The sequence below is a fragment of the Biomphalaria glabrata genome, chromosome 2 (genome assembly GCF_947242115.1).
Source record: "Biomphalaria glabrata chromosome 2, xgBioGlab47.1, whole genome shotgun sequence".
NCBI classification, from domain to species: domain Eukaryota; kingdom Metazoa; phylum Mollusca; class Gastropoda; family Planorbidae; genus Biomphalaria; species Biomphalaria glabrata.
The window spans coordinates 28,297,892-28,310,580 of NC_074712.1; the positions used below are offsets into that span (position 1 = coordinate 28,297,892).

A 12,689-nucleotide genomic window follows, 5' to 3' on the forward strand; every position below is an offset into this window, starting at 1 on the left:
ATTCTTCAATCTCTAGGCATGTTGTTTAACAATATTTTATTTGCAACTCAAACCAAGAATGCCACCATATTTGTTTCATAATGCCGTTTGTATGTTATTTTTTTAACAGCCATAATTTCTTTACAAAACAAACATGTCGGTTTATTATCATGTTCCACTAGAAAAAAAAAAGATCGGTTCACTTTTCCTGGTAGGTTCTCATTCAGAGTCCCTTTTTATAATTGCACAACGGTAAGGGCCTCAACGTAAGTAAAGATACATTTTTCAAACTTTTTTATGAAAGGGAATTTTTCAACTTTTTTACCAACGTTTCGATGGGCCAGACGAAACCATGTGACGGGCCAGATTTTGGGCATCACTGGGTTATAGGATTCTAATAATAAACAGTCAATGTCTTCAAGTCTGAAGATTCTCATAAAATGAAAGCATTTTCTTGGAGTCTGAAGATTCTAATAAAATGATAGCAATGTCTTCAAGTCTGAAGATTCTAATAAAATGAAAGCAATGTCTTCAAGTCTGAAGATTCTAATAAAATGAAAGCAATGTTTTGGAGTCTGAAGATTCTAATAAAATGAAAGCAATGTCTTTAAGTCTGAAGATTCTAATAAAATGTAAACATTGTCTTCAAGTCTGAAGAGTCTAATAAAATGAAAGCAATGTCTTCAAGTCTGAAGATTCTAATAAAATGAAAGCAATGTTTTGGAGTCTGAAGATTCTAATAAAATGAAAGCAATGTCTTCAAGTCTGAAGATTCTAATAAAATGAAAGCAATGTCTTCAATTCTGAAGATTCTAATAAAATGAAAGCAATGTCTTGGAGTCTGAAGATTCTCATACAATGAAAGCAATGTCTTCAAGTCTGAAGATTCTAATAAAATGAAAGCAATGTCTTGGAGTCTGAAGATTCTCATACAATGAAAGCAATGTCTTCAAGTCTGAAGATTCTAATAAAATGAAAGCAATGTCTTCAAGTCTGAAGATTCTAATAAAATGAAAGCAATGTCTTCAAGTCTGAAGATTCTAATAAAATGAAAGCAATGTTTTGGAGTCTGAAGATTCTAATAAAATGAAAGCAATGTCTTCAAATCTGAAGATTCTAATAAAATGAAAGCAATGTCTTCAAGTCTGAAGATTCTAATAAAATGAAAGCAATGTCTTGGAGTCTGAAGATTCTCATACAATGAAAGCAATGTCTTCAAGTCTGAAGATTCTAATAAAATGAAAGCAATGTCTTCAAGTCTGAAGATTCTAATAAAATGAAAGCAATGTTTTGGAGTCTGAAGATTCTAATAAAATGAAAGCAATGTCTTGGAGTCTGAAGATTCTAATAAAATGAAAGCAATGTCTTCAAGTCTGAAGATTCTAATAAAATGAAAGCAATGTTTTGGAGTCTGAAGATTCTAATAAAATGAAAGCATTGTCTTCAAGTCTGAAGATTCTAATAAAATGAAAGCATTGTCTTCAAGTCTGAAGATTCTAATAAAATGAAAGCAATGTCTTCAAGTCTGAAGATTCTAATAAAATGAAAGCAATGTCTTCAAGTCTGAAGATTCTAATAAAATGAAAGCAATGTTTTGGAGTCTGAAAATTCTAATGAAATGAAAGCAATGTCTTGGAGTCTGAAGATTCTAATAAAATGAAAGCAATGTCTTCAAGTCTGAAGATTCTCATACAAAGAAAGCAATGTCTTCAAGTCTGAAGATTCTAATAAAATGAAAGCAATGTTTTGGAGTCTGAAGATTCTAATAAAATGAAAGCAATGTCTTGGAGTCTGAAGATTCTAATAAAATGAAAGCAATGTCTTCAAGTCTGAAGATTCTAATAAAATGAAAGCAATGTCTTCAAGTCTGAAGATTCTAATAAAATGAAAGCAATGTCTTGGAGTCTGAAGATTCTAATAAAATGAAAGCAATGTCTTGGAGTCTGAAGATTCTAATAAAATGAAAGCAATGTCTTCAAGTCTGAAGATTCTAATAAAATGAAAGCAATGTTTTGGAGTCTGAAGATTCTAATAAAATGAAAGCAATGTCTTCAAGTCTGAAGATTCTAATAAAATGAAAGCAATGTCTTCAAGTCTGAAGATTCTAATAAAATGAAAGCAATGTCTTCAAGTCTGAAGATTCTAATAAAATGAAAGCAATGTCTTGGAGTCTGAAGATTCTAATAAAATGAAAGCAATGTCTTCAAGTCTGAAGATTCTAATAACATGAAAGCAATGTCTTGGAGTCTGAAGATTCTAATAAAATGAAAGCAATGTCTTCAAGTCTGAAGATTCTAATAAAATGAAAGCAATGTTTTGGAGTCTGAAGATTCTAATAAAATGAAAGCAATGTCTTGGAGTCTGAAGATTCTCATACAATGAAAGCAATGTCTTCAAGTCTGAAGATTCTAATAAAATGAAAGCAATGTCTTCAAGTCTGAAGATTCTAATAAAATGAAAGCAATGTTTTGGAGTCTGAAGATTCTAATAAAATGAAAGCAATGTTTTGGAGTCTGAAGATTCTAATAAAATGAAAGCAATGTTTTGGAGTCTGAAAATTCTAATGAAATGAAAGCAATGTCTTGGAGTCTGAAGATTCTAATAAAATGAAAGCAATGTCTTCAAGTCTGAAGATTCTCATACAAAGAAAGCAATGTCTTCAAGTCTGAAGATTCTAATAAAATGAAAGCAATGTTTTGGAGTCTGAAGATTCTAATAAAATGAAAGCAATGTCTTGGAGTCTGAAGATTCTAATAAAATGAAAGCAATGTCTTCAAGTCTGAAGATTCTAATAAAATGAAAGCAATGTCTTCAAGTCTGAAGATTCTAATAAAATGAAAGCAATGTCTTGGAGTCTGAAGATTCTAATAAAATGAAAGCAATGTCTTGGAGTCTGAAGATTCTAATAAAATGAAAGCAATGTCTTCAAGTCTGAAGATTCTAATAAAATGAAAGCAATGTTTTGGAGTCTGAAGATTCTAATAAAATGAAAGCAATGTCTTCAAGTCTGAAGATTCTAATAAAATGAAAGCAATGTCTTCAAGTCTGAAGATTCTAATAAAATGAAAGCAATGTCTTCAAGTCTGAAGATTCTAATAAAATGAAAGCAATGTCTTGGAGTCTGAAGATTCTAATAAAATGAAAGCAATGTCTTCAAGTCTGAAGATTCTAATAACATGAAAGCAATGTCTTGGAGTCTGAAGATTCTAATAAAATGAAAGCAATGTCTTCAAGTCTGAAGATTCTAATAAAATGAAAGCAATGTTTTGGAGTCTGAAGATTCTAATAAAATGAAAGCAATGTCTTGGAGTCTGAAGATTCTCATACAATGAAAGCAATGTCTTCAAGTCTGAAGATTCTAATAAAATGAAAGCAATGTCTTCAAGTCTGAAGATTCTAATAAAATGAAAGCAATGTTTTGGAGTCTGAAGATTCTAATAAAATGAAAGCAATGTTTTGGAGTCTGAAGATTCTAATAAAATGAAAGCAATGTCTTCAAGTCTGAAGATTCTAATAAAACGAAAGCAATGTTTTGGAGTCTGAAGATTCTAATAAAATGAAAGCAATGTTTTGGAGTCTGAAGATTCTAATAAAATGAAAGCAATGTCTTCAAGTCTGAAGATTCTAATAAAATGAAAGCAATGTTTTGGAGTCTGAAGATTCTAATAAAATGAAAGCAATGTCTTGGAGTCTGAAGATTCTAATAAAATGAAAGCAATGTCTTGGAGTCTGAAGATTCTCATACAATGAAAGCAATGTCTTCAAGTCTGAAGATTCTAATAAAATGAAAGCAATGTCTTCAAGTCTGAAGATTCTAATAAAATGAAAGCAATGTTTTGGAGTCTGAAGATTCTAATAAAATGAAAGCAATGTCTTCAAGTCTGAAGATTCTAATAAAATGAAAGCAATGTCTTCAAGTCTGAAGATTCTAATAACATGAAAGCAATGTCTTGGAGTCTGAAGATTCTAATAAAATGAAAGCAATGTCTTCAAGTCTGAAGATTCTAATAAAATGAAAGCAATGTTTTGGAGTCTGAAGATTCTAATAAAATGAAAGCAATGTCTTGAAGTCTGAAGATTCTAATAAAATGAAAGCAATGTCTTCAAGTCTGAAGATTCTAATAAAATGAAAGCAATGTTTTGGAGTCTGAAGATTCTAATAAAATGAAAGCAATGTTTTGGAGTCTGAAGATTCTAATAAAATGAAAGCAATGTCTTCAAGTCTGAAGATTCTAATAAAACGAAAGCAATGTTTTGGAGTCTGAAGATTCTAATAAAATGAAAGCAATGTTTTGGAGTCTGAAGATTCTAATAAAATGAAAGCAATGTCTTCAAGTCTGAAGATTCTAATAAAATGAAAGCAATGTTTTCAAGTCTGAAGATTCTAATAAAATGAAAGCAATGTCTTGGAGTCTGAAGATTCTAATAAAATGAAAGCAATGTCTTCAAGTCTGAAGATTCTAATAACATGAAAGCAATGTCTTGGAGTCTGAAGATTCTAATAAAATGAAAGCAATGTCTTCAAGTCTGAAGATTCTAATAAAATGAAAGCAATGTTTTGGAGTCTGAAGATTCTAATAAAATGAAAGCAATGTCTTGGAGTCTGAAGATTCTCATACAATGAAAGCAATGTCTTGAAGTCTGAAGATTCTAATAAAATGAAAGCAATGTCTTCAAGTCTGAAGATTCTAATAAAATGAAAGCAATGTCTTCAAGTCTGAAGATTCTAATAAAATGAAAGCAATGTTTTGGAGTCTGAAGATTCTAATAAAATGAAAGCAATGTCTTCAAGTCTGAAGATTCTAATAAAACGAAAGCAATGTTTTGGAGTCTGAAGATTCTAATAAAATGAAAGCAATGTTTTGGAGTCTGAAGATTCTAATAAAATGAAAGCAATGTCTTCAAGTCTGAAGATTCTAATAAAATGAAAGCAATGTTTTGGAGTCTGAAGATTCTAATAAAATGAAAGCAATGTCTTCAAGTCTGAAGATTCTAATAAAATGAAAGCAATGTCTTCAAGTCTGAAGATTCTAATAAAATGAAAGCATTGTCTTCAAGTCTGAAGATTCTAATAAAATGAAAGCAATGTTTTGGAGTCTGAAGATTCTCATAAAATGAAGGCAATGTCTTGGAGTCTGAAGATTCTAATAAAATGAAAGCAATGTTTTGGAGTCTGAAGATTCTAATAAAATGAAAGCAATGTCTTGGAGTCTGAAGATTCTAATAAAATGCATGAATGAGTCTTTAAAATGACATAATTTTACAAGCAAAGAAACAAAAAAAACTATTTCTCTTAAAACTATTCATATGAAACCTTGGTTTAAAAAAAAAAACAGCTGATACATTGTAAAATAAAATAATAATGGGCCACTTTAAGCTATTGCAATCTATGGGGTAGATGATGTAAGGGTTATCTGTTTCTGTAGCTTTATTTATTCCCAACAAATACCCATCAGAGTTGAAAATTGTGTGTGTCCTTCATGTGTATGTTCTCTTTAGATGTTTTTGTTTATTTTATGTCTGTTTTTTAGGCTGGCTTCACCCCACTGTATATGGCTTCACAAGAAGGGCATGCTGATGTGGTCAAGTTTTTGTTATCAGTTGGAGCCAATCAGGGACTATCTACTGAGGTGTGATTCATATTCAATTAATCTAGCCTACTCAAAACATAATAGTGCTAATAAAAAAGTCAAAAAATTCCTTAAGTTCAGATTTGAATGTGAGCATAAAAACAAAAAAAATTATTGGTGGTCATCACAGGGAATGAGTAGGTGAGACAGAGAACCCAGTTGAAATACTTGTGAGTTCTGTAAATAAATGTGTGGAACGTTATATAGAGTTTTGTATACATACTAAGTAGTACGTTGTGGATGATCTAACTCATTTGGTTAACATTAGGAATTGATTTTGGATTAGACCAATTTTACTCACACTCACACACCAGAAAGACAACTTTTAAAAAATAATCCTATACTTTTAAGCGAGAAATTCTTGTATGTATGTATATATATTTATATATAAATATAAATTTTATGTAGAAAGGGGCTCTAACGATTTTCTTTAAAATTTAAAGGTATGTGTATAATGAGAAAAAAATTCTCAACTCATTATATATCCGGAAAACTCCAGGTCGACTGTTATATCTGTTTGAAAATATCTCATTATCGAAAATTAATTTTGGCTAGAATGTTTTATGAATGAAATTTTCTATATGACGTTAAAGGGAAAAAACTTGACACCGCTTACGTCACAAGGCTCACAGCAGTACACTAAGACATTTCTTCGCAAACAAGAACAAGTTTTAATGAATCAGTTGACCTAATTAAACACTTGCGCACCATCTTATTAAAGATTGATCTATTATGAAACTATGGAAGATAAATAATGAAATTAAATTTGTCCATGTATGATTAGTTATGTGTTTTAAAGGCTTTATAAATTGTTTACACTTTAATTGTGTAGACCTGTAGGTAGCTTTTACTTTGTTGTTATTTTGCTGGTGAATTATTGCAATGTGTTAAAGCTTTAAAGTCTACTGTCCCCTACCACAACATAGGAAATAGTCATAACACAGCTTCTTTACACCTTACCTGCACACACTGAACATGATACCCTGGGCTGGCCCAGGTGCACATTTTACCCTATAACGTAGAGATTTTGTATCACTTGATGCTTCGTACTAAAGCCATAATTAATATACTAATTGCAATATTAAATGTCTGTACGTAACCATTTTAGAAGTACAGTGCAAAAACTTTCTTCCAAGCCAATAATAGCCAAAAAGTGTTATGTAAATGACACGATGTGAGCTGTGGTTTTTCTACACTGTTGGGGGGCACATAAAAGACTTTCTATTCTAATCAATATTTACAATTACATTGAGAACTAACAGAATGAAAAAGCATTTCTTCACATTGATAGTCTTTACCCATTGTTCATTTTCGTAATTACAAAAATATTCCCAAAATGATTTAGGGTATATATCCTTCCTTAAAAAATTATTCAACCGAGCGAGGCTCGGTCACCTGGTACTTATCTTAAACAATAATAGTCTGTGATGCATTGTTATTTAATAATGTCACTAAAATAATCCTTTTAAAATGATTTAAAAGGATTCTGTTGTATTTGTTGACTATTGTAAGTATACTAATGAATGACATGTTCAGCACAATATATAGGGTTTGTTTTGTTGTTTTCTAGGATGGGTTCACACCACTGGCAGTAGCCCTTCAACAAGGTCATGACAAGGTTGTCTCAGTTCTCCTGGAGCATGATGCTAAAGGTAAAGTCAGGCTGCCAGCTTTGCACATTGCTGCCAAGAAAGATGATGTCAAGTCTGCTGCCTTGTTGCTGCAGAATGAACAGAACAGTGTGGAGTTGCAGACCAAGGTAACACCTGCCTTCCAGTTCAACATTCTACACATTGCCTCAATTGAATATGTTGTTTTTGGTCTGTAAGGGATTAGGGTTAGGGTGAAGTGGGTGGTGAAGATTAGAAATAGTTCAGTAAATGTGCTCTGAGTATGTATACACCTCAAATCAACATGTCTTAAAATTATTAGCTTGTTTGGTGACACAAAAGTTAGGTCTTGTGAATATTGTTTATGAAATTAATTCAAGAAAGCTAATTAATTACACCAAACACCAATGACAAGATATGTTTTGTTGTTGTTTTAAATTTAGTATTATCATGTAGATAAGAGTAAACTAACCATGAATTGATTTCCTTTTCTTTTGCTAACTTCAACCAAAGGGAGGATTAGTGAATGATACAACCAAGGTTTGTTTCTAGAGCTATCTTCTGTATGTCACACTGTACTGGAGTAGTTGATACAACTTCATGCATGCATTACATCATTCTGCTTTCTTTCATGCACTGTCTTTGACTCTTTCTTGGACTATTTGGAAACACGATAAATTGAGGAGTTGCATTTTTTTCTCTTTTATGTTTGGGTTTGAGTAACTATTTGATTCCATAGTATTTGCAGTTTTCTTTTTGTTTGTTTTGTATTTGTTTATTTCAACTATACATTTCCTATTGACATTGTTTCCATTGGTGACTCAATCATTATTTTGCTTGCAACATTATCTTTAATTTACAATTTCTATTCTAAGTGACAAGACTGCAGTATGCTCTCTCTCTTTTTTTTAGCATTAGTAGTTTAGTATTAATAGTTTATAAACTAAGTTCTATCATTTTTGCTATTATATAAAAGAAACAAAATAATTTTAAAAAATGTGAAAATCAAAGTGCAACATTCATCCAGTGAGTCACTTTTCCTACTTGCTACATTTCTAAAAATAGTTGTTGGTATAAGATTGGTGACCCACTCTTAGAATTGTAGATGTTTCTCTTGGTTCACAGAGTGGCTTCACTCCTCTACATATTGCTGCCCATTATGGGAACATCAATGTTGCCAACTTGTTGATCCAGCGCAACGCAGACGTGAACTTCAGAGCCAAGGTAACATTTGTCATTGTATCACTTAGTTTAAACCACCAACTCAAGTTGGCATGACTGTATGTTGCCAGGCGTGTTCTCTCAGTGGTAATATCTTTATTGTCTTGCAGAACAATATCACACCACTTCATGTGGCTTCAAGATGGGGAAAACTAAACATGGTCAATCTTCTATTGGACAACAATGCTACCATTGATGAAAAGACAAGGGTAATAGAGACAGATACAATATTTGTTTAGCCAATATTAATACAGGATCAATACAATATCTAGCTAATATGTTTTAAACATAATTGACTAGATTTAATGTACACACTGAATGTTACTAGCTTGTACATTTGTTTCTTGTTATTTGTCCACTATCTAAAGGATGGCCTGACTCCACTCCACTGTGCCTCTAGAAGTGGTCATGAGAGTGTTGTGGACACACTGTTAGAAAAGGGAGCTCCTCACTCAGCCAAAACAAAGGTAAAATATAGATACTTTATCACTTTATCTTAATTTCACATGAGAAGAAAAATAAAGGATTTAATTTTTTTAAAATAAATTACTAATTTATAGTATATGTTCCATAGCTAATAAAGTATTGGTATACATGCTGGAGGAAAGATGTAGGAATTAAATTAGGAAATATGATCTTCAAAAATGTTTCTAAATGTATACAATTAGTTTATAAACCCTTCAGTTGTCTACATATTTGAAATATTTTCTTTACTTGTCATAGTCAAAGTAAAATAATGTGATTTTGTTATTTCTTTGTTCAGAATGGTCTAACTCCACTTCACATGGCAGCCCAAGGAGATCATGAAGACTGTGCTCGTTTACTTCTCTATCATAAGGCATCACTGAATGAAGTGACTGTAGATTACCTGACTCCACTTCATGTGGCTGCTCACTGTGGTAATGTCAAGACAGCTAAACTTTTACTGGACAGGAAATGTGAGCCCAATGCTAGAGCTTTGGTAAGTGTTGATCTCTTAGGTCTAGAAGAGAATTGAATTGTGACTCAAATATCACTTTGAATCAAAGTAGTGTATGTATAACTTGTTTATCTTAGGTCTATATGAGATTTGAATTGTGACTCCAATATCACTTTGAATCAAAGTAGTGTATGTATAACTTGTTTATCTTAGGTCTATATGAGATTTGAATTGTGACTCAAATATCACTATGAATCAAAGTAGTGTATGTATAACTTGTTTATCTTAGGTCTATATGAGATTTGAATTGTGACTCAAATATCATTTTGAATCAAAGTAATGTATGTATAACTTGTTTATCACAGCCAATATGAATACAAATATTTATTTTACAGAATGGTTTTACACCACTGCATATTGCTTGCAAAAAGAACCGTATCAAAGTTGTTGAGTTGTTATTGAAGTATGGAGCCTCAATTGAAAGTAAAACTGAGGTGAGTTTATTGGTTATGACATGACTTTGAGCCTGTATTTTTGATACTCTTAGAAGGTGTTTTTTTTATACATATAAAACTTCTTAATAACTAGCCAGGAAAAACAGTGACTTGGCGGAGTTTAGGTCATTGGTTAATATGCATGACTAAATGCATGACGCATAGGACATAATCATCTTCTTTTTTGAAGTAACGTCTGTATCATATAAGATAAGAAGATAACAAATCTTAAGCAGAACATTTATTAAGTTGGTAGTGCATTAATCTGTCTTAGCTCAATACCAAAAGCAATGTTTTTTTTAAGCTATTTAAATCTGAAGATTGTAGATTGCTGCTAAACTAGTGAATTAAAAAAAATAATTTATAAAGGAAGATATAAGTTTTGAGTTTGTATCTTCCAGTCTGGCCTGACTCCACTCCATGTTGCCTCTTTCATGGGTCACATGAACATTGTCATCTACCTGATCCAACACAATGCAAATCCTAACACAGCCACTGTCAGGGGGGAGACCTCACTCCATCTTGCTGCCAGGGCCAATCAGTCAGACATCATCAGGATTCTCTTGAGAAACTCAGCCACTGTGGATGCCAGAGCTAGGGTGAGTCATTATGTTGTTCTTACACTATTAAATGTACCTCATTCTAAGCTTTTCTTTGTTTAATACTTACAATCTCAAGTCTTCCATATTAAATTCTTTTTGTTTGTCAACTGTTCTCTCATCCCTTCAGGAACAACAAACTCCACTCCATATTGCTGCACGCTTGGGCAATGTGGACAATGTGCTGCTCCTCCTGCAACATGGGGCCTCAGTAGATGCTACCACTAAGGACAAGTACACCCCACTCCATATTGCAGCCAAAGAAGGTCATGAAGAAGTGGCTCAAGTCCTTCTAGAGCATGAAGCCCAGCATGACATCACCACCAAGGTCTGTCACCCCAGTTGCTTACTTGCATTGAAGATTAAACACTACTGTTTCCTGGTTTCTAAATTTGAAGTAATAAAAGTATGGTATTGAAAACTGCAGGGGGCATGTTGGCTGAGTGGTAAAGCGCTTGACTTTCAAATGACAGGGTGTCAGGCTTGAATCCTTGTAAAGACTGGGATTTTGAATTTTGGTATTTTTTAGGGATCCCTCAGTCCACTCAATTCTAATGGGTACCTGACATTATTTAGGAAAAACTTAAGTTGATTGGTTAATTGGTCACATGACACTCTCCTTAATCATGGCCACTGAAACAGATAACCTTAACATGATCTGCCCCATAGATCACAATGTTAAAAGGGGAATTTAATTAAAGAAAACCTGAACTTTGCAATATTTACAATGTTCTAATCATAATTAGAATATCTAATCAGATTTTATGCTTGTTACAAAAGGTTTTATTGTTTACTTATGCATAGTTTTACATTGAATGAGGTTGGCAAATATTTTGTTTTGCTTGCTACTATATATAAATCTAGTCTAATCTAGATTTCTTCCTATTGTATTGTATGAATAACTAACTTTGTTTCTCCTAAACAGAAAGGGTTCACTCCCCTACACATTGCTGCCAAGTATGGTAACATCAAGGTTGCCAGACTGTTGCTACAAAAAGAGGCCAACCCAGACATTAGTGGCAAGAATGGCCTGACTCCTCTCCATGTGGCTACCCATTACAACCATGCCAATGTAGCCCAACTTCTCTTGGAAAATAAGGCCAACCCTCATGCTACTGCCAAGGTCAGTAGTGGACAGTCTCTAAACTTAAACTAGCATAAGAATTAATTATCAGAGGTATTGTGAAAATAAATACCTTAGTTTTGTAAGCCAGAATGTCTATTATAGAAGAATGGACTTTGTGGTCGAGTTCTTCTTTGTAAATGCTTGTAATCAGTTATAAAAAAAGTTAATTATTATACTAACTACATTGCATCATTGTAATCTGAAATATGGGGAAATCAATTAGAACTGCTTATCAATGAAGTGGATGGACTTTATCTGCTAGTTATAGAAATGTGTTACTTCAACATTGTTAGATTGAGCGCCTCGTCTTAATTAATTTTCATTTAAGATGCATCTAATGTTTTACAGAATGGCTATACACCCCTTCACATTGCTGCCAAGAAGAACCAGATGGACATCGCAACCATGCTCCTGGAGTACGGGGCTAAGCCTGATGCTGAATCCAAGAACGGGTTCACACCTTTGCACCTGGCTGCACAGGAAGGTCACACTGACATTGTGTCCCTTTTGTTAGAGAAACAAGCCAACGTCAATGCTACGGCTACTGTAAGTTCTATCACTTTATCTATGTCACAGATGTAATATTATTTTTAAGATGTAGATATTTTATACAACCTGTAATTTTTCATAAATAATATAAATTTATAGCTCATTAATCAAGTCTCATAAACGTATGATTTGTATTGTTGTCATTGATATTTATTCAGTTTGTGTCAAATTATCATAATTTTGTTACTTCTTGCTTTAAAATTTGTTAAGAGTATGTTTATGATATTTGTGTTGCATTCCAATGGAAACAAATATCCGTCTTGTCTTATGACCCAATATTTACAGAATGGATTGACACCAATGCACCTTGCTGCTCAGGAAGATCGTGTCCAGGTGGCAGAGATTCTCATCAAGCATGGCTCTGCCACTGACACCAGTACCAAAGCTGGCTACACTCCACTACATACAGCTTGTCACTTTGGACAAGTCAACATGGTTAGGTTCTTGCTGGACCATGAGGCCTCTGTGAATGCCACCACCAAGGTGAATTAAGATATTTAGTCAGTTGTATGTTTATGCATTGTACTATTTGGGCACAGATCTAGCTCTAGCATGTTTTTGT

General features: G+C 32.8%; 1 protein-coding gene across 49 annotated transcripts in view; it reads left to right on the plus strand.

Moving 5' to 3' along the window:
• LOC106059375 (titin-like) overlaps nt 1–12,689 on the plus strand; it is a 177,498-nt gene that overhangs the window by 62,840 nt on the left and 101,969 nt on the right. For 47 of the 49 annotated variants that reach the window (XM_056019836.1, XM_056019862.1, XM_056019859.1 and 44 more), the window contains exons 4-16: nt 5,511–5,609; nt 7,180–7,368; nt 7,733–7,759; nt 8,345–8,443; nt 8,551–8,649; nt 8,809–8,907; nt 9,204–9,401; nt 9,755–9,853; nt 10,255–10,452; nt 10,583–10,780; nt 11,378–11,575; nt 11,927–12,124; nt 12,413–12,610. In XM_056019836.1, coding sequence (XP_055875811.1) covers nt 5,511–5,609; nt 7,180–7,368; nt 7,733–7,759; nt 8,345–8,443; nt 8,551–8,649; nt 8,809–8,907; nt 9,204–9,401; nt 9,755–9,853; nt 10,255–10,452; nt 10,583–10,780; nt 11,378–11,575; nt 11,927–12,124; nt 12,413–12,610 — 1,899 coding nt within the window. The remainder of the gene's footprint in view (nt 1–5,510; nt 5,610–7,179; nt 7,369–7,732; nt 7,760–8,344; nt 8,444–8,550; nt 8,650–8,808; nt 8,908–9,203; nt 9,402–9,754; nt 9,854–10,254; nt 10,453–10,582; nt 10,781–11,377; nt 11,576–11,926; nt 12,125–12,412; nt 12,611–12,689) is intronic. The other 2 variants (XM_056019817.1, XM_056019865.1) reach the window with 1 other exon arrangement.